Here is a 23,845-nt window from a genome sequence, read left to right on the forward strand (position 1 = left end):
CAAAATTTATATATTTAAAAATAGTACATGTTACAAAAATAAATATCTAGGTATATTATTATTAAAAAAACCCAACATATTTCAATATGTAAATTAACAGTTAATTAATTTTGTTATCTAAAGTTTGAGGGGCCCCGCAAAAAAAATTCAATCGGGCCTCGCTCCTATTGGATCCGGCGCTGAGGGTGGCCGAATATCTAGCAGGCGGCTAACAGCCCACAACCGCTCCGGGATATAAAGTCGCGTACTCTTTACGCGTGTGTCGCTTCTACCAGCTAAACCGTGACGTTTGTGCTATGTAAAGCGCATGCGCCAATGCCTATAATCTGGTTGCTTGGAAGTTGACAGGCAGGCGGATAACAGCCCACAACCGCTCCGGGATACAAAGCTGTACTCTTTACGAGTGTGTTGCTTCTACTAGCTAAACCGGGTGAGGTTGGTGCACTGTAAACCGCATGTGCTAATGCCTATATAATCTGGCTGATTGGAGACTGACCCGGTTTTGACATTCCTTCCGCCACCGAATTATTCGAATATACAATAGCAATCTTATCGTTTTTTTTCACATGTAGTATAGAAATTTGTAAAAGATACATAATGCAGTTATAATAAAATATTAATTTTAATTAATTCAAAGTACGTTAAAATATGAAAATTTATATTTTATAAAATACAAGGGAAGGTCATTGAAAGGTGGAATCGGCACTTCCATCGCTTCCAATGACGGCACGCCACTGTGAATTAGGCTAGTTACTTTAATTAATGATCTATAAATTTAGACTTATGGTTTAACCCTTTTGCCTCGTTTGTCCTGCTCCTTGTTTACGTTTATTTTGAAAAATGACCAAGGGCAATATAGGTCAGTCAAGGTCAGTCAGGCAATATTAATTTAAAAATTCACCAAAAATCAAATTATTATTATATTCATACGAAAAAAATTACGTACATTTAGTAATATCTTTAGTTTTAAATATGGTATTTTTCAATAAATTTTATTAGAGAAATTTATGAGAAAAAAATTTAATATATCATAACTGACATTCAAACTTGAAAATTTTTTACTTTTTGTCAAAATTAACATTGTCTGGTTACTTCATTCTTATTGGCACTGAGCCAGAACGACGTAGAATATTGTTCTGTACAATTTGATATAACATTTATGCATGCACGTTTATTCGTTGTGAAATTATCGCACATTATATCAAACATTTGTTTGAAATCTAAACTTTATTCTGCTTTCAACTAATATAATGAACTAATATACTTTATTCACTTCATATCAAACAAGATTATATATTTTTGTAATAAACATATGATTGCCAGTAACAATAGATGTAACATTTGCTGATATTTTCGATTAAAATAAAAATTAAAAATTAAAAAAATATATAAAATATCAGAACTGAAGGTCATAACTCGAATATTTATAATGCATTAACATATTATAGCTGAATAAACTTATTATAGCATGAATGAACTTATTATAGTAATATTATTGCATGAATATGCTAAAAATGAAATAAAAAATTATCAGAAAATGAAAAATTAAGAAAAAAACCCAATAATTAAAATTTTTTAAGTCGACAAATCACCACCTGGACAAAAATATGTGAAACAGATGATAAACAAGACGCTGCCGTCAAGTGCTGACATCTGTTGTCGATAAATTTTATAAAAATCGATTGTTAACAGGGTAACGATCAATTGGTACCCTGGCCTTTTTGCTTAACAATTAGGCTTACGATAGATCGGAACCCCGGTTGCAAAAGGGTTAATTAAGCTTTGCTTGATATGTAAATATGTTCAATTCAAAAATGTGAACTTACAAGGTAATACAAACAAAGTTTGAGTCCAAAATTTTTATCCTTTATTCCATCCAGGAACCACGAACACAGCAGGCGACTTGAAGTAAAAAACACTTCTAAAAACAGAAGAAATACTATCAAACGATTAACACATAATTAAAAACGATCTCAATGCTGACCTGTTTTTGTAGGCTATGGCATCTACAATACATTAAAAATTATTAAAAATCCTTCACAATAGCATCCTTGTTTTATACTCACACTTTTAGCTGAGAGTCCTCTGGTGGATTCGGGCATGAATCTGTCAGAAGACTCTCAGCGTGCATGAATCCGGCAAAAATGTGAACTAAAATAATCCTGGGGTAATTGTATAATTATGTAGATATGTTGCTAGTATGCTATCTGAATTTCAAGAAAAAAACTCATCCAGCTACATTGTACATGACAACCATTTGTTCTGTAGCCTGCCTTCCAGAATTTATTCTTATTGCTTTTGAGTGTTTTTAATAATTTCTATGACTGCTCTTTCTTTTAATATTCTTCAATGTTAAATGAGAACTATTTTCTGTTATACTTGTATTACCCTATTACTTGTTATATCCTATTGTCTGGTCAGTAGTATTAGTGTACAGGATCGTTTCCTGACAGAAGGACAGCATTTGATATTACTGATGTCAGAAATTAATACTAAAATTTACAAAGTTAATTAATTTAATGGCCAGTGCTAACAAACTTTAAAATTTAAAAATTTAGATTACAAATAAAATTCATTAATTTTGATTTTATTATCGACAGTTGAATGATTTATAATTGATTTCTTTGGATTTCCACCCATTGAATGTTTGGAAATTGAAATTATCCTTTTGACTGGCTGACAGATTTCTACTGTAAACAATTTTGTATTTGATTTCAAAAATTACTCTTTTCAAAATTTAAATCTCTCGCTGTGATTAGTTGACTAACAATGGTTTTAAAAATGGTATAAATAGATGGTCTCCATTTGGTATCTCTACTTTCCAACAAAGTTCTGCATCTTTTTAACATATTGTAAGTGTATATATTTCTTCTTTCTTTTCCATTAACTCTTTTCTGCACCTTGTGTGGAAAGGGAGTTAAAACATATTCAGAATGAGTTTTATTCTAATTAGAGTAAGGTAACTTTTATTTATCAGCCCTTTTAGCTCACCTTGTCAGCCAATTTGCTTTTCTCAGATTGGAAACATTGCAATATGTATTAATTATTAATGTGAATGTAACTGTAATGATTATTTTTTTTACTATATCAGTTAGGATGTTTAACATCCATAATTTGAAAATGTCATTTATATAGCCAAATCTGTAGCATACACTGTATATACAGTATACTGTAAAGTTATTACAAATAATAGCACACTTACTTACAGCATGCTGCTATTTTACAATAACTCAATTCATAGATCATAAACTCATCATAATATATGTGAATGGGAAAATTCATGTCTAAATGAAATATTTTCAGTTTGTTACTTCATATAATTTCCTGTCTGCAATTTTGAATTTAGATAACATTTAAGCTTGCGGGTAGATAAACTTTGCACTCAATTTAGTCAATTTCCTATATGCAAGTTTGCACATAAAACATATCTAGAAGATGCTCAACAATTATACAGTAAATTTATATTATTGTTTCATGTCATTACTATAAATTTGCTTTCCATTGTCTTCTCTTATACAATAGATAAAAAATTTTTACATCAAATAAATCTTAGCAGTTGCATTTATCAGAAAGCTGGAATAGTATACTTAAAAATAAAATATAGATTTGGTGATGATGATGATGATGATGATGATATACCAGACATTATTTTAAATATATATCACGTACTAATTTTAAATATATACTCACGTACTAAATATATATTTGTACTAAAAGATGATAATATTTTTTTCAGTGATTAACATTTATCCTAATTATTAACTGAAAGGAAATTATTGTAGAAATAGTTTGAAATTCTGCAATTTTATATCAAAACAAAACCTAATTATGAGAAAAATTTTATAGAAAACTTTAAAATGTTGAATTAACATTGCTATTGTCATATATTATTATTGAATATATATATATGTATGTAATTGAATTATTATATATTTAAATATTATCATGTTTTTTCTTTAAACTTTTACCAAAAGAACTCAAGAGGAATGAAATTATTCTTATAAGTAAAATTAATATCTTTTTAATCTTATTTTATGATTTAAAGCATTGTGGATTATTAATTCTGAACAACACTAAGTAAAAATTAATAATAAATTTGCAAAAAAATGGCTTTCCAAATATAATAATTTTTAAATGTTTCTATATCTCTTTTTAAGCAGAATGAAAAGGCAATGTAAAATCAGATGGTATGGTCGATTTGTTAGAAAATAATTACTGTTTATCTTGATAGCATTTTATTTACAAAATGAAATGTTTTTATATGACTTTGATTATGTATCAATATGTGGTCATAAATGTATTTTATTGTAACATTTAATATATAAATTTTTAATACAGTAGAGCATCAATTATCCGACTTAATTGGGGACTGGGGTTGGTTGGATAACTGAAAAGTCGGATAACCGAAAAGTATGAAAAAATACATTATTAGTATAGTGTATTAGGCCTGGTTTAAATACTAGCCTCTCTTTCATGGTTGAGCCAGTGCTGCCAGCTAAAACATGCAAAAATTTAACAAAAATAATATTAAAGTAGTCAAGACATTGTGAAGTGTGAAGCGCGATAGGAATACACAGACACATGAATTCAATTAAAACAAATTTAATTTTGCGATAAACAATATATACAGATGAGTTCTTTTGGATTCCCTCGGTCCAATTTCTCTTACTGTCCGTTAGTAACAATAACCCAAGTAGCTTACCTTCTTGGAAACTACTTGCCTGACAATACTAATGAAACCCGCGCGATCCTTAACTAACTTAAACCTAGGGATAGAAAAGTATAGAGATAAGGAAATGAGAAGAATTGATAGGATAGTGGGGTACCCTTGTTCTCGCTGAACTCAATGCTGGCTGGTGCTCTATTCTGCGTGTCTCTGGGTTCGTCAATGTTTTAAATATCTTCTACTATAATTTCTTTTCAGTGTCTCTGATTCGAAAATCCAGATCCTCACCTCACGGCTCTCCATTCGGCCCTCGTAGAATTCCGTCTCACGAGCTCGCCGTTTTCGTCCGTGCTTCTTCGTGTCCGGCCGGGGAAAAAGAGACCCTTCGTGACCCAGATTTGACTTGTCCTCCACTCGAACTCTTTGTTCCACACGGCCCCCTGGTGGGTGGGGAGTGGGAAGCCCCCGTTCCCAGAAGCCAGAACAATGAACAAAGGAAGTTAGAAAGAAGGGTTAAGAAAGAGAGAAAATTATTAAAACTAATTAAATCTAAAATACATATGTACAAAAATATGGCGTACAGCCACATACGCCCCATCGGAAAGGCTCAAAGTCCATGATGGAGTTTGTAGTAATCTACTTTCCTTTTTCGAAGGTGGTATTGACCCTCACTTGCGGGAACAGCTTGATGCCCGTCATCCGATTCAAGGAGATTCTCTGGTGATGCATCGTCTTTTTGTCGCCTGATAGATGTCATCGGCTGTCTCCTGTACTGTAATGCAATCTCATCACCTCCATCATCATCGGTTATATTCGGGGAATCATTGTTGTTGGGTCGGTAATGGTTTTGACCCTTATATACAGCATATGAATAATATGGTTTCAGACGATTGAAATGCACAATACAATTTTTTCTCCCATCACTACCACCCAACTCTGCGGTTACTGGACCAAAAATTCTCGTAATACGGTAAGGGCCCGAATACTTAGGGGAAAATTTCCCGAACTTCCTACCCTGGTGCTTGCGTAACAGCCACACTCTCTCACCAGCACTAAAGTTACGCCCTTTCCTTTTTGTATTGCACCGCTGACATGTCCTACACACCCTCACTACTGATCGGACTATCGATTGTAGACCCCGTATGTAGTAATGCCTGCCAACGGTATTACAAGTCTTCTCTATGCCCAAGTGCCCCCCAAGGCCAGACTCATGGAATGCTCTAACAACCTCCTCACCCATTTTCTGACCTACACATATCCGCTTCCAGTTATATAGTCCATATCTTCCTGGTTTAACGTGGACTAACACACCTCCTTCCAACTGGAATTCTGGCTGGACACCCTTTCCGGCAAGACCCTGATGCATGTTCCTTTGAGCCTTCGCAAGACCTAGTTTCATTTTTTTAAAAAAATCGTCTTCCATTTGTGATTCCACTACTCTATGGTGGAAACTGGGACTATGCATAAAAAGATCGGTGCTTTTCAAATCTTCGACCCCCTCCGAAAACAAACCGGGATACTTATCGAGGACGCGAGTCACCTGATTTTCGTCATTAGCTTTTGTAGTTCCTGGGGTTATGGCGGTGTCAATCGGAGTACTACTTAAGCAATCGAAATACATGATCGATGGGCGAGGACTATGGTTCAACACTCTAGCTTCACGATTTATGAATGTACATCCATCAATTATCAATGACGGGATCGAATTGATAACATCCATCCCCAAGATCCCTTGGTATTCTAGCCTATCCGGGAATTCCATACAACAAAGGGAAGCGGGTATTATCTCATCCTTGTAGCTTATGGATCCCTTTAGGACTTCCTTACATGTGGAGATCGTGCCGTTGATACCTCTGATATGGGTGATCTCACCCCTTCTTGAAATTTGGAAAGACTTAGCCATTTTCGCGTTTCGAGTCAGCGCTATATCAACTAAAGACCTTTCTGCACCAGAGTCAATTAAGAACTTAATCTCTATCCCTGCTACCCTGCCACTTATTAACGGGAGTCCCCTCTCCGAAGGTGAAAATTCGGTCAGTTTAAATGTGAGGATGGGAACGCGACACTGACCCTGATCGGGTTCCCGGGCTGGTTTCAATTCCGAACTATTTCTTTTGGGGCATTTCCGAGCCAAGTGATTTGGGCTATTGCAAATGAAACAAAGTCTGCCGTTAATATTAGGCGACTTAGTAGTCTGGGTCGGGTTTTCGGCCATCTTGGAAACTATTTCGAACAGGGTCTTCAACCCTTTTTCTAAATTAGCCAATCGATCCTCATCCTTTAGAGTATTATTAGGGCTTACTTCAGGACTTGTACATTCAGCACCCACTTCGCTCTGGAAGTTATGACAGACCGTTTTGAGGTCTCTAGGATTACTACATTCCCTTTCTAGCTCTTCCTCCCTTTCAGCGCATTCAAAGGCTTTCTCTAAGGTAGCAGGTTCCCTGCGACACACGTGACTTCTGATACTTATGTCTAATCCCCTGATGAACCTCTCCTTGATAATCTCGTCTCTGAATGTCGCGATATTTGGGTTACTCCGGATAGCCCTAGACATTATGGTTCTAGTCCTAATGATATATTCACTGACTAATTCCTTTCCTCCTTGCCTCAAATTTAATAATTGATCGAGTAAGCCCCTTCCTCTCCCTTCGTGCTTCTGGAAACATTTAATTAGGTCTTGCTCAATTTCCTTAAACGTTGGTGCAGGCGTTTGCTCCAATAAACAAAAGAAAGTGTTTAATGGTTCACCCTTTAGTTTAGCTTGCAACGCAGCCACCTTAACCTCGTCCCCCCATTGGGCTAACTTAGCCACATTATCAATGGTTCTAAATAGTTGATTTATATTTACCGTATCGTTAGGCGAATTCGAGAAAGTGGGGATCATCCCTAAGAATCCAGTAACCACGAGTGGGGGGTTCTCACTGTGGCTTTCTGCCACTAAACTCATACTGGGGGTACCTTTGTCCTCCATATAACTTTCAACGATGGCTGATAATCAGTACAGCAATACAGAGAATTGGATCAACGAGGAGGGAATCCTGTCGCGGACGCCAATGTGAAGTGTGAAGCGCGATAGGAATACACAGACACGTGAATTCAATTAAAACAAATTTAATTTCGCGATAAACAATATATACAGATGAGTTCTTTTGGATTCCCTCGGTCCAATTTCTCTTACTGTCCGTTAGTAACAATAACCCAAGTAGCTTACCTTCTTGGAAACTACTTGCCCGACAATACTAATGAAACCCGCGCGATCCTTAACTAACTTAAACCTAGGGATAGAAAAGTATAGAGATAAGGAAATGAGAAGAATTGATAGGATAGTGGGGTACCCTTGTTCTCGCTGAACTCAATGCTGGCTGGTGCTCTATTCTGCATGTCTCTGGGTTCGTCAATGTTTTAAATATCTTCTACTATAATTTCTTTTCGGTGTCTCTGATTCGAAAATCCAGATCCTCACCTCACGGCTCTCCATTCGGCCCTCGTAGAATTCCGTCTCACGAGCTCGCCGTTTTCGTCCGTGCTTCTTCGTGTCCGGCCGGGGAAAAAGAGACCCTTCGTGACCCAGATTTGACTTGTCCTCCACTCGAACTCTTTGTTCCACACGGCCCCCTGGTGGGTGGGGAGTGGGAAGCCCCCGTTCCCAGAAGCCAGAACAATGAACAAAGGAAGTTAGAAAGAAGGGTTAAGAAAGAGAAAATTATTAAAACTAATTAAATCTAAAATACATATGTACAAAAATATGGCGTACAGCCACAACATAACCAAATATTGTAGTGCCACATCACTAGCAGACATTTGAATTTGCCGACTAGAACGCAGTCGGTTAACCGTTAAGTCGGTTAATCAGGGGTCGGATAATCGATGCTCTACTGTAATATGTAAAATTATAAAATTGATTACGTTTTTATATGTGAAAACAATAAGTTCTAAATAATTTTATTTTATAGCTACTATTACATTTTTATTTTCTGTTTTTCAAATTGATATAAGTATCAAAAAGAAATTTATGTCAAATAGAAACATTTGCAAATTGTAAATAAGTGTGTTATCTTTATATATTTATTCTGCTTATTTATAAAAGTAGACATATAAAATGTAATGATACTAGAAACTAGCAAAATCAATTGCATACACAAATATAATTAATCTTCAAAAATTAGATTAAAATACAAAAAATATTTTCCATATCAATAATTTATTATTGTTATTATTTTTTTCTCCTGTATAATTTTGGAGCCAGCTAATTCAAATGTTGTAGAATCTGGTTACTGTAGATGATGCAGATGTATTCTCTACCTAGTCTAGAGTAGGATTGCGAACCGTCTGGAATTTTCCAAATTACAGAATTTCGGTTATTTTTAAAAATTGTTCAGAAAAATAAGACTGTTCCAAAATGTTTGAAAGAAATAAATGGTTTTTTTTTTTTTAACTTGTTCCTTTTTCCTCATGAGAAGTTGGTACCTTTAACTGTGATCTGAATTATTTTAGTTCTTGTATTTTTTCCCATTTTTCTCTCTTTCTCCCCTACAGATACTAAGAGGACTTGTTTTAATCATACCTAGCTTGGGTTTGGCCAGGTCCCATAATGGAGATGGCAGGGTGGGGAGGGACAGGGCCTGATAAGTCCAAAATGGACCACTCATGAAACTTCCTGGGATTGTTTGGCTGGATTTGATCGTGGAGTCTAAAAATGGTAGAGCTGATATCTTAGGCTGTCTCGTCATGATCATAATCATGAAGAGAAGGAAAAAATGCTTCCAAGTTTGTTTGTAGGTTTTCTTTTGCTCATCACTTTTTCCAAGTTGATGTTTTTTTGCACTGTGTTTGGAATTTGTTACTCTGAAAATTGGCAATCCTACTCTGCAGTTTATTCATTTCTGTTTTCAATAAATATTTGGGATAAAATAAATCAGTCTTAAGAGAAAAATACAGTCACAGAATCGTATTATTTATATAAACTTGTTTTTATATCAGTAAGTTATAATTAATCTTCATGTTCACTTTTTCCATGCACTGTTATTGTATCTGATTATATCTTTCAATATATACTTTTATGGTTTGTTAAATATAGACTGCATTGATATTCAGTTTTGCTGAAAGTATATATGTCCATATGTATATATATTTAATCAATATTTTGAATACATTAAAAATATTCAATAAAAAATTCAAATTTTCAGAAGAATTTTTTAATATTTTTTCATAATTTTAGCATTTAGTTTTTATATTTTAATATAAATATGAATACATTTTTTGTATATTGTTTGTATTTTAAATTTTGATTTTTTTTTTAATTTTTACAACTTTAATTTTTAATTTAAATTATTTAAAATTTTTTAAAATATATATTTTTTCAATTAATATTTACAATTTTTTAATGGTGATTGGCAATTCACAATTAACATTTTGATCAGAAAAATTTGGCATAATGACCGTCTTAATAGAAGAACTGTTATAATAGGTGATTTGATCATAGGGCAATATTCTTTCTGATTGGATGTGGAAAAATAAGCAACATGATAAACTTAGAGAAAATTATGTGAAACATTTGAAGACGGAAGTTGACGACGACGATGACGAAGTTTATGTTTCTGAAGAGAATGGCATTGATACAGTTGAAACAGAAGAGCAGTTAACTCAAGATGGTGATGATAATAATGACAACAACGATGATGATGATGATGATGATGATGATGATGATGAAAATGTTAGTATTATTAACAAAGTGGTTTTATTTATATGAAAAACTCATTTGAGCATGTAGTCAATCTTTCATTCCTATGGAATCTTGTTCAATATATGACTACTGATTTTTGATGCATCATATCACCAATCACCATAATAATTAATTTGTTTTATTTAAAAATTTTGTTTGATGATTTGACATTTTCTATGTGCTTTGTTGAAATTAATCAGAATTTTTTTGTTTTGCATGATATTTGTTCTATTTTTTACCAAAATTATCCATTCTGAATACTGTACTAGCCATTCCCATTACATCATTTTGATATTTATTCATTGAAAGAATGTCTTCTGATCCTTTCCATTGTATACTCTTTTATAAATAATGAGGTTTTTAAGAGTTAAGACATAATATTGTATATGCATATAAAAATTTGTTGCTACTTCTTGAATATTGAATGTTTTATTGCTTGAATTAAAAGAATGCATGAAATTTGCAATTGACAGTTTTTTCCATTTCTTTCCCTTTTCCTTTTACCTAACCAATTTTATCCCTTGTATTTTATTTTTTTCTTTTCCTTCTTCCCCTAATTGTTTCCTTTAATGCTACAAACAAGAGTGGAGTTTATAAAAAAGGCACATCTAAGGTGAGAATTGTTTATATTGTAGTACATAGTGTTTATATAGAAATAATTATATATAGAATATTTAGAATAATTATAGTAAGCTGAATTTTATTAAAACTTTTTAACAATAAATAATAATAAATCATTTTAATAATAGTTTAATATGTTTGTTTCATCTTTAACTAATTATATGACACATGAATTATTGATAGAATATATATTAGCTTTTTATTAGAATAAAAAGCTAATTTAAATGCTAATAAACATAAATAAGAGTTATAAGCTAAAAGTTATAAATATCACTTTAAAAACCAAAACACCAACTCATAGAACAAAGCATCCTTCAAAGTTGTGTTCTAAGAGCTGGATTTTTAGTTTTGTAAGTGATATTTGTAATTTAATCTGGTATACAGTGTGTTTATTACTAAGTTAAAAGTTTATAAATTTGTAACTTATTTGTTTTTTTTCCAATTACGAGCCAAGCATTTGAGAATATTTGTTGGTATTTTAAAATTTAGACACTCCGGTAAAAAGTATATAGGGTTTTCTATATATTTATGTTCTCATTCGGATAATTTTCTTTTGTTAGTTTCTCCAATAAAGCAGTTTTTAATGTAATGAAATATTTAAATTATATATTTGTTTTATATATATCACAAATTAAAAAAAAAATTCATTTATACAATTGTATTTATTACAACATTACATTATTCCATAATTATCAATATAATTTTATCATTTCTTATTTTTAATATTTTTATCATTAGGTTGATTATTATGTTTTAAAATTTAACTTATATCTATTATTTTATTTTAAAAAACCAAAAAATACAAGATAGATTAAACAGAACGTGCTCAGCAAATAATTATCCTATCGCAACACACCTTTCTTGTTGCTGAGATAGTTTTATTGAAAACTAACGTTTTCGGCCTACTCTATAGGCCATCCTCGAGCTTAACGAGAGAATTGGAACATTCTCTCATTAAGCCCGACAATGGCCTATAGAGTAGGCCGAAAACGTTAGTTTTCAATAAAACTATCTCAGCAACAAGAAAGGTGTGTTGTGATAAGATTAAATAAGAAAAAAAAATACAAGATAGATTTGAAAATTAGTTGAATTCTGAACTCAATATTTTGTAATTTATGTAATAAAATAACCAAAGTAAAAACAAATATAAGACATTAAATACCTACATCATATATAAAAATATAATTTTTAAATCAGACTCAACAATTTAAAAAATATTTTAAATTATTAAATAATTAAAAAAGCTGTATATGTACAAAAATCTTCAAGTAGTAATAAAATAATATGATAACTGATAAGGGAAAGATACATAATAATTCTCTTCATAAAATCAAACTGCTTCACCAGAGTCTGCATATGCATACAAACTAAGGTAATTGGTATTTTTAGATTTTAAATGATTGCATTGTAATAAGCACAAATTTAATAATTCACATTTATTCAGTCATTCAAAAAACATTATCTTCCAATACATTCCAAAAATTTGCAATCTGCTGATAACCTTTCCTTACACTTTTGCCAGACATGGAGCTGCTTAAAGATACTAGCAGATGTAGATGCCAAGCCAAGCTCTTTACTTGTATCAAGACCAGAATAATAAATAACACATTAAATTTGTATATATTTAACTTATTATTTATTAATTATTGTTACACCAGGCAACCGTTATATTTTTTATTTTGTTTAGAATCTTCTAGGTTGGGGTCCGATTTCATGTTAAGAATTTAAGAGAGAGTTAAATAAACAGATTTAATACATAAGAAACAATCTAAATATTCGAACAATAAATCTTAAAAATTGTTGTTAATATTGATTTTTAAAATTCAAACATAAAGAAGGAATTAAAAATTTACAAAATTTGTGACTAATGAATAAGTAAAGTATTGAAGTTAAAACTAAATTAGTTCCATTTTTATTATTAGTATTAAAGCTAGATTCGCATACGAACTGCCATTTTGTCCCATTTTGGTGACAGTTCAACCAGTTTATTAGGAGTTTAAAATATTTCTTTTGTCCAACTTCTGTTCATTCAACAATCAGCTTTTCACAACTAGCGTTCAAGATTTTTTCAACCAATTACATTCTAATTCAATTTGCATTATGTAGTACAAAGTAAACAACATTTCACTTTGATTATTATTCATTTCATCTATTAATATAACAGTGTGAGCCTAGCTTTATGTAATATACACATGCAATATTAGAAATTATTTAACCATAAATGATTTTTCATTTAAATTATAAAAATTTATAATTATTTATTATAAATAATAATTTGTAATAATTTTTTTGTTAATTATTAAGTATTTTACCTTTTTGCGATTGTTTTTTATATATTAGATTTTTAATTTAAATATGTTTGATGATAATAAGATACAATAGTTCTTATTAAAAGAACAAGAAAAGAAAGGCAATTAAACAGACCATTATACAAAAGACTTTTCATCAATAAATTATAAATTGTCTTAAGAGTTAGTTAAATTTACAAAATAAATGAAGTGTAATAAACTCATTATATTGATTTAAAATACTTTTAACAGTTTCATTATTTATTATACTGCAGTTGAATTATTCTTTAAATAAATTTAGATTAAACTTCAAAGTTAATAAGTACAGATAATTAATTAAAAGCGATTATATTTAGAAACTAAACATCTGTTTTTTAGAAAATATTTCACTAATTAACATTTTAAAGTAAGTTGTATTTTTCTCTATGAGTTATGGATATTTTGATAAAAGATATTTGTTTCATTAAAAAAATTTCATTAGAATTAAATTTAAAATCCATTGGATATTTAAATAAATTTAGATTATTTCTTATAAACTATACTAAATGATTTAATTGTATCACATATTCAGCAATATTGGTATATGTTTAACACTGTTTGTTATCTGTTTTTATTTTTGACATTTTATTTTTCACTTTATTTAGAAAACTTAGTAACTTTTATTTTGTTCATTTACTTAGTAAACATTAAAAAATTAAAATGTTCTTAGTTATTTGAACTTAAACATTCTTACCAATGAAATTATTGAAAAAAATTATATTTATAATTCTGACAAATTTTTAAGATATCTGCTAATTATAAATTGGGTTTATCAGGCTTGGCCAACTTAATGAAATTCATGGTATTCACTTACAGTGTTCTGGGCCTGTGCTACCATATGGGCAAACTGGGCATTTGCCCAAGTGGCAGATTTTCATAAATTTATACAAAATTTTCAGTTGTATTATTTTTAAAATATTTTTTTTTTATATTATATGGCACAAGTTGAATATTTATTGATGGAACAAGGTATGGAACTTCTAATTGGTATGGCATTTCAAAACAAATTATTTTTCATTTTATGTAAGGGGATAAGGGGAACCAAATGCATGTCTTGCCTTAGGCAGCCTAAACTATAGCATTGACTTAGTGTGAGACATGAAAATAGCTATCACCCCACTTCAAAACTACTGATGATCTATCACCATATTTTTATTCTTTTATAAAAACTTGGTATAAAATAAAAAAAATGCTTGATAGACTGTTGTTATAAAATATAATTATGCTGCAAAACATGATTACATTTATTGATTTCCCTATAATGATATTTTGTGTTATCAGTTTTTTGGTAAAGATAATGAAGCATTATAAATAGTCACTATACTCATTTGTGGATCCAGATGAACCCAAAGGAGCTAATTCAAAAATTAACAATATTTGAATAATTATAAGTATCTTTTACTAACAGATGCAAAATGATTGTATTGTAGATATTTTGATTTTAAGCTCCTGTAGCTGTTTCCATGGATCTGACCCTGATTGTATTTTAATCAAATATGTTATCCACATGTTATCCATGTAGAAAAGTGCTAACAATCACAAAGTGCAGTAGTTAAAAAATCTTCTATGAAAAATATGAAATTAAATTAATATTATGAAATTACAAATATTATCCACAAGTGATGACAAAATTCTAAGAAAGAAAAAAACTTGACTTCTTGTAACATCTTCAGTTTTAGCTTTGATATCTCAAAAATGTTAGATTAGATTATGAGTCAGATATGAGAATTGACAACTATTGTTTAAAACTTCTTTTCTCATCAAAGAGAGATATTCATGAAGATATTCAGATACATATGAAAATTATTAAATGATGTAACAAAAAAACCTCATTAATTTATTTGATATTTTTAAAATGTCCTCTAGATCAGTGTTTTTCAACCATTGGTCCATAAAAAAAAATTTCACCAGTCTGCAGAGAAATATTTTCTGCAGACTGGTGAAATTTTTTTGCACCAGCAATCATCTGTAGTGATGCTGGTGCAGTTGATTACAGCTGACATTTAAATAGTAATCTAGAGTTAATGTATGAACTTTGTTGTGTACAGTAATTTTAGATAAACATATATAAGCATAATTCATAGATGCATATGATTATCAGTCCGAGTAAAATTATCCATAATTTTACCAGTCTGCAATGAGAAAAGGTTGAAAAATGCTGTTCTAGATCCTTACTTAAGATTCCTTATCACATACATATCCATTATATAAATTAGCAATTTAAATATGGTATATGAGAATGTGGCTCTCATATTTCTGATAGGCAATAATATATGGCTTCTGTCATGACAAGTTTTGGTCAGCCCTGATATACATGGTTGAAATCATCTGAAATATTTTTAATAATAAAATTAGGCAATTCCATTATTTTATTGTAAAATAATGATATACACCAATACATATACAATTTGTTAAAAGAATTAGTCTGTTTATTGGTGTTATTTTTATTTAAATGTTTTCATAAGTTAAAATAAATCAATCATTTTTGCCTTCATCAGGAATTTGTTTTAAAAATATAGATGACATTTATAAAATTCTACATTTATTCAATATTTATTTATGTTCTAAAATCAGTTCTTGACAAAGGCATTCTGTAAATTCTCAATCTTCCTTACACACCGGTGATTCAATCAAAAAATACACTTACATAAAACCAGAATAACTTAACACTTGACTCCAACTTTTTATCATAGGATCTGGCACCAACTGCACACAGCACTAAACATTTTCACAATATCAATCAGGTCACAGTTGTATTTAAATGTGAAAAGAAAAACCACTCTAGAGTTTCTGGTGGAAATTCAGAAATTAAACAATATTTGCATAATTACATAAATTGTATTGTTTCAAGGATTATTTGTATGGTCATTATTGTTTAAATATGTAAATCATCGAGTTTACCAACACTCCATTAGTTTCCAAGTTACACATGCATAAGGCCATCATACAGGCACTATCTTATCACATATGTTTGCTGTTGCTAAAATTCATAAACTGAATAAACAACTACATTCAGTAGTGGACAAATCTGCATCTCCCTTTATAAAAATTAAAAGAATACTCAACCACTTCATCATCTCCTTAGTCAAGGACTACAATCACATGGTAACCAATTTGGAAGAATTATTACAATGGTTAGCCAATACCTCCTTAGTCAATGAAGAATTCATCACCATCTGTGATTTTGAATCCTTCAATCAATCAAGATTGAATCTTATTTTTGAGAACTTTGGGATTTCCTATTTACACATTTTTGAGTCACAGAAACTCCATCGAAATATCTTGAAGCAAGCAGAAATTATTTGTTATTCTGTATTCTTTCAATTTCAGTGGCAAATGTTTGTTCAAAGCAAAGGTGTCCCAGTGGGCAGCCTGGTATCTAGTTCCCTGTCATTTTGAAAAAGAGGTGCTCTCATTTTTTAATGATCAAGCACTTGATATGTTGATGATGATCTCATAATCTGGTGACAGAAACCTGATTTAAACCAGTTCTTAAAAACCATCAGCAACAACCCCTATGACTTTCATCTCCATATTGAGCAAGAAAGCAATCACCAAGTTCATTTCCTGGACATTGTTCTTACACTCAAAAATGGCCACATTTCAACTAAGGTTTATAGAAAACTGGAGTATGAACCTCAATTTATTCCAACAGAATCTAGAGACCTGTATATATTTAAAACATCAGCCTACAGAGCCCTAATCAAAAGAGTATTCACTCACTGCACCAATATCATTGACAGAGAGATCAAACTAAAATACATCACAAGCATAGTGAAACAACATGGGTATCTTTCTAGTTCCTCATCGAAAATCTCATCCATAAATATTAAATACATTTAAGAAGGACTAATCTAAATCCCACAAAGTCGTCAGTCTTAACCAACATCTTTCAAGGGTATACAAACAAATTGAGAGAACAAACCAACTTGTATTTCATGTAAAGTACTATTTTTAGTATCTTAGGAAACCGACTACTAACTGCGGCCGGTAAAACTTCTGTTAACCTAACGGGTACTTTACGTGGATTCGAGATTAGTTTGCCAGGCCTGGGCTTTTATGCATGCACCGAAAAATTTAGTAAGAATAACGACAAATATCAAGTCAAAGAAAAAGTTTCAAATATATTTAATTAGTAAATCGAATTTAACTATGTACAATTGTCTATAATCCAAAACAAAATTTATTAACAAAAATCAACAAGTCAACCTGACAATAAAACTCAGCTACTTAGCTTAACTTAATATTAATTCCCCTTTGAAAATTCGACAAATCAAATACTTAAGAACTATGAACAAAATCTCTTACGAACTGAATGTCTATCTGTCACCTCACTATACTAGGAACCTGTTTCCTCAATCCTTTCGCTATCTCAAATCGAATTCCTCTTTAAACACTTTGGATCACTTAATTCTCAATCTGGACTTTGCCTCGAATCTTTCACTCAGTAGTACACCTCAATCAGGAATCACCTCGCTCTGGAAATCACCTCGATCAGGAATCACCTCACTCTGGAAATCACCTCCTTCGTCTTTGGTTAGCGTGCTGGTTTTATGCTGAGAGGTGACGTCACAATTCAGCTAGGTTATTCCCCTTATTTACACACTTAGTTTTTTTAACATCAAATTTCTTTCTGGCAGCTTCAATTCTCTGACAACATCTTATAAACCGTTTACAAAGCATTTAGCACATTTTTCTGGGATGTTTTATGATGGTTTAGTAAGTATTTTTTTTCTAGTGAGTGTGGGGATTCCCCCTCCATTTTTTCTGAGGACTGTTTATTTCCGCTGGGCAGCGCAAGTGCGCGTGATTTTTTCTACGGCGCTCGTTCTTTCGTGAGTTGGTTTATTATCTTCTTTTTTGGTTACTAATAAGAGAGTGGTGGGGAACCTTCGTCCTAACTAAACATAAGCCCCAAACAAAATATAATAAAACGAAAAATAATATTAATAATAAAATAAAAATAACACTCGGACTCAGTTCCTTACATTCCTACATAAGAAACTCAATTGTATTCTCTTTATTACGGAATGTCAAGGACCCTATCAACACACAGAATTTATCTGGGGTATATTTTATTCCCATTATAGACAACAGATTCAACAAGAAATGGGTCTACATAGATGCAATGGCTTGATATCTTTACAAGTGTGTCAAGGAGCACCATTATTCTATCAAAAAGAGCCTTTCCACCACAACATTAGCGACATTTTCATCTGAAAACAATATAAGGGTACTTCTCAATGAAACAAGATTAATACATACTAGTAGGAATTGGACTAATCTGAAACATCTAGAGATTCTTGAAACATGCAAAGCTAATTTTTGAAACATGGTCATAAATTACAGAGATGCAGATACATTCTCCAAAGCATGGAGATCTATTTTTGAAGTAAGACTATAGACTGTAAATTTAATTTAACGTCATTTTTAACATCAGCATTTTTCAACCAATGAAATGATTGCTCCATGCATTTTTAAAGTGATGTTTGAATGTTTACATTGATGTTCGACTAGCTTTAACCAGATGATGACAATTTAAAAATTGTCGAAAACATTTTTATCATTAGTTTTAGTAAGTATAATTTTGTGCTAGATATTTCTGGTATATTTATGTGCAATGGACTTAATTAATCCAGTTTTATGTAGTATGTACTTATAATTAATATATGAACAAGTTATAAGGTCTCCTCATTTTTTCTCAAAAAATAATCAAAAAAATACTTTTGATGAGACAAGGTAATGCTGTGGTGTTCTATAAAAGTGAGGCAGTACGGCCCGCAAATGAAACATACAGAAAAGGACACTGCAACGACTACAATAATAGACAATGTTCCTTTATTCCACTTAGAACAAATAAGGTTTTTGTTGTTAAGGAATCCCAACTGACTTACAATTCCAGGTGTTTCACACAGGGGACTCTCTGTCCCTAAACAAAGCACAATGGTGTGTTAATTTTCAAGCGCATAACAATCAGTTCCTCATAATTGCGTGACTAACCTAACTTAAATCTAGCTTAAATCTAACTTAATATTAAGGAAAAATAAGAAAGATAGGATAGTGGAAAGGTAGAAGAAATGAAGGGATGATTCACCCGGGGTTTTCTCTTTTTCGGCGGATACGTACTTTGTGTAGGACCTGGGTTCGACGATAGTGGCTTTCTTCACTATCCTTTCTTCTCTCAATTATGGGGTTCTCCAATATGCCGGTCTCTATATTTCGATTCTTCACTAGACTATCGCAAACTTCTTTCCTCTCTCGGAAATCACAATCGAGCCTCGCTCTTTTCGTCCGACTCTCTTCGTGTCTAGTCGAAAAGTGACCCCTCTCTTAGCCACTTTTTTCCCAGGCCACACTACCTGCTATTGTCCCTACTGATTCTCAGAACAGCTAATCCAGCCCCACGGCGATAACGGTCATGGAAAGTTTAAGAAAGAATAGACAAAGGAAAAAGGAGGAAATTGCAAAAATAAGATAGGATTACAACTATATACAATAAAATATATATATATACAATATGGCCGACGGTCACAATGCAACTCAAGGGTGATCTATCAAGGAAATGTACTTCCTGGATGGACATTGGAAACTGGCCCTTACCTAGATATCAGATATGAAGAAAACCCAGAAAACTTCACATGATTAATCTGTTAGACACAAACCTGGGACCAACTATTAATGTTCAACAGTTTTATCTGCTTAGCCACTGATGGGCACACCCAAATATACTTTATGGATTTTTTTTTTAAATAGTTGTCAGTTATGTATATAACATACACAAGATGTACCCAAAAGTTTATATCATCATGTAATATCTACACATCAATTACATTTTAAACAGCAATATTTAAGATGAATGTTTATTTATACAGAATAAGAATAATAATTATATCTCATTGGAAAAACTTCCAGAAAATTTAGTAGACAAAATTTATTAGAAATCGTTATAACTCATAAGTATGTCCAGAAGGATATGTGAATGTTATGACCTTATGGGCACACTACCACTCAGAAATTCCATGTTGCTACAAATTTGAAGAAAATGGTAATTGCTGTTTTCCAGGTTTGTGATGGAATAGTTTTTATGCACTGTGTTCCAGGGGTACTACAGTGACAGGTAGTTCATATGAAGTGATTCTGTAGTAAAAGTTTGTTCTAGCATTTCAGAAACAATATCATTTAATTTCTCATCATATTTGATGTTATCAGGATACTAATCCATGCCATTGTGCAGCAAAGATAAAGTTTTAAAATAAAAAAAAACACCAGCACCAGATCCTGATTTTGCATCTTGTAACTTTTGGTTGTTTCCAACAATAAAGGATGATCTGTGGCAGTAACTTTTCTAGCCAACAAAAGCTACTTTTGCCATGTATCAGTAAAACACATCTCCAAAGAATGGATATTACTTCTAGAAGACTATATTGAAAAGCGATATTGTGAAGTTTAGGGCAACAAGTACAAGGTCCAGCGAGAGGGATAGTACAAATAAATAACTAGATTTTATTCTCGTAACAAAGTAATTTATTTTTGCTCTAAACAGGTTCTTTGGATCCCAACAACTACAAGTGATTTCTATACACACACACACGTTACAATATATCCTAACAAACAAAAGATCAACGAGCGCGACAACTATACGCGGGCCGAAACTTACAAACTAATTCTTATGCTAATTATAACTAAGGAAAGAAGAGAAGATGGAAAATAGAAGAAGAAAAAAAGTAGAAATATCCGGGACTTTCCTGTTTTTTCAAAGACTTGGGTGATATACTAGTTTGATGCTTTTCTTGGGGTGAACGTTGCTCCTCGTGTTATCTGTCGGCACTCCTTTCAATTTCTTTCACTAGCTTCCTTGGGGTGAACGTAGCCTTCAATCATCTAAAATTCGATCGGGTGGCTACCCTAATTCCACCCTTATTCTTCGGAATTCGAGTCCAAGTCTCTTTTTTGAAACCTAGTGGTCTCCGATTGTCGTACTAGCTATCTGGTACCTTCCTTCTCTCTGTCCGTCCTCGTTGAGAGTTTCCACCGAAAGGGTCTCTTCCCTTTGTTCATCAGCCCCAGGGCCTTGCCTCACCTTTTGTTTACGTACACCTTTCTTGGAATTGGTAATCCCACCCAAGGGATAATGAACCAGAAAGATAAAGCAAGAAAGTTCTAGAAGGAGATGAGACAAAGAATAGAAAAAAAAAGGATACTAAACTAAACTTAAATTTATATTTACAACAAAAATATATAGCGTACAGCTACAATATAAATTTTATTTCAGTATCTTGTATATTTAATGAAGAGAAATAAATTTGGAGACTATAACTTGAACATTCTATATTTGTAGATGGTTCATAATTAAATAAATCATAAATTATATAAATTAATTTTAATTATAAATTAAAATATACAAAAATTTAAGTTGTTGTGGTGATAAAAACTCATAATGTAAAAATTAAAGTTATAAAAATGTATGAAATTTATAACCTCTTTTGTAGGATGAAGAGCCTCCTAAAGTTCAGTTGTTAACAACTGTAGCAACACCTGTTATAGATAAAAGGAATACTTCTGTGAGTATCTTCACAAGATAAAATAAAAATATATTTAAAAGTTAAGAGATTATCATAAGAATATCTTTTCTAGAATTGCATAACATTTTAATTTAACAAAATCTGTGAATTTTAATTAACTGAACTGGGTTATTTTCAAATTATAAATAAAATGATTAAGCCAATACATTTGGTCTAAAAGTAGGCAGTTATGCTGCATCTTGAAATAATAATAATAATTAAAAATTTAATTTAATTAATCAAATAATTTAGAAAATTTTAAAAGATTGATTCAGAGTTTGATACAAACCTGCAACTTCTTTTTACTGTGCAGATGTGTTATCTATTTTTGAGTTAAACTCTTCTGAAATTGTCTAATGAAATAAATTGTGTTAGTTTAATCGTTTAATTCTTGTTGTAGACTACAAATAACAAGAATAACAAGATTGGTTAGATTTGTAGTGTTGAGATGTCACTATCAAAGTAATATGCCGATACAAAATAGTATAAAGAAAATTCATTCTACTTCATGGTTAACCCAAACGCTTTGTCTGCGTGACTATATTTCAATGGTAAGATTGGAGTCAAACAGCAGTCCAAATCATAAAATGTAACATTTTACTTTAACCAAGTACCTGATATTTACAAGAGGAACAGGGTGAATAGATGATTTTACTGAATAGGGAGCAATGTCGATACAAATGTTCAGCAGGTAGCATGCATCTCCTTGTTTATATCAAACTTTAGGTCAGAGGTGATGTCCTCTGTACTATAGGTTTCAGTTGATCTGTGAATTTGCTGCACAGCTTATCTTTATGACAATTAAAAGTTAAAATTAAAATAAGTAAAACTTTATTAAATTGTTATTCTATACAGAGGAACAAAAGATCAATTATTGGAAATAATTCAATGAGAATATATATCAAAAAATTTTATTTTAGCACAGATATTGAAAAAATTAATTTGAGAAATAACTTTAATAACATATTCTAAATATTTTGTAGTGAAAACTTTAGCTTGAACAACACTTTAAATACTTTTTCAGCAACTCTCTAAACGTTTTTTGTCTTTTTCTAAGTTATAATCTTTGAAAAGGGTTGAAAACATTTGTTTAAATAAATTATAGTGTTGCTGAAAAAGTATTTAAGGTGTTCATGCTAAATTAGTTTCAGCTTACAAAGAGAGGGCCAGATGTTCAGGTCTTTTGATTTGAATGAAACTTGGTGAGCATGTAGTCCTAAACATAAATGGCTCCTTCAAGTAATAGGACCCACTTCTCAAGCATTTCTGAACAACTGGTCTCTGAAAATTGAGTGTTTAGCTTATAAGTCATTGCAAGTTTTACTTCTTGTAATGGTGATAGCCAAGTGGATAAGATGCTAGCCAATGAAGCTACAGGATGTAGGCAATTTCAGTTTTTTTTTATGTGTAAAATAATTAATTTTTAGATATGATGGTATTTGTTATATTTGAAGTGTAACAAACATAAGCACATCAGGAAATTGTCCATAACAATTAAAAACTCACTGTGATTATGCTACCCTATTTTTATCATCCTTGTCTTTTTTGTTCATCTGCAGTAACATCTGAAGCTTATTTGCTTGTGGTGACATAGTATGTAACCACGAGTGAAAAATCTGAAAATAAATATGAAGAAATAAAAATTTTATTTCACTACATACAAGAGTTAAATCTAGAGACCTCAGTTTTGCTAAACAGGAAATGTTGTCACGTATTTTTAAGATTTTTGTTTTATAAGCTTTAAATGTGAGGAATAATAATAGTAATAATAATGCTAATGATATGGTAAAATAATAAAATAATTATGTTATTACACACATTAAAAAAACAACTGAAATTGCATAGATTTGAACCTACATCATTTACCTCCAGTGCCTAGTGTTTTATCCACTTAGCTATTGCTATTACAAGAAATGAAATTTCCAAAGACTTGTAAGCTAAACAC

General features: G+C 31.4%; 1 protein-coding gene across 7 annotated transcripts in view; it reads left to right on the top strand.

Moving 5' to 3' along the window:
• LOC136984698 (voltage-dependent calcium channel subunit alpha-2/delta-3-like) overlaps positions 1 to 23,845 on the top strand; it is a 222,505-nt gene that overhangs the window by 139,571 nt on the left and 59,089 nt on the right. For 2 of the 7 annotated variants that reach the window (XM_067281827.1, XM_067282170.1), the window contains exons 15-16: positions 10,152 to 10,400; positions 21,829 to 21,900. In XM_067281827.1, the coding sequence (XP_067137928.1) occupies positions 10,152 to 10,400; positions 21,829 to 21,900 (321 nt within the window). Of the gene's footprint in view, positions 1 to 10,151; positions 10,404 to 10,974; positions 11,005 to 21,828; positions 21,901 to 23,845 lie in introns of all 7 variants that reach the window. The other 5 variants (XM_067281901.1, XM_067281971.1, XM_067282034.1 and 2 more) reach the window with 5 other exon arrangements.

The sequence above is a fragment of the Centruroides vittatus genome, unplaced genomic scaffold (genome assembly GCF_030686945.1).
Source record: "Centruroides vittatus isolate TY-2023 unplaced genomic scaffold, ASM3068694v2 contig_1012, whole genome shotgun sequence".
Taxonomy (NCBI): domain Eukaryota; kingdom Metazoa; phylum Arthropoda; class Arachnida; order Scorpiones; family Buthidae; genus Centruroides; species Centruroides vittatus.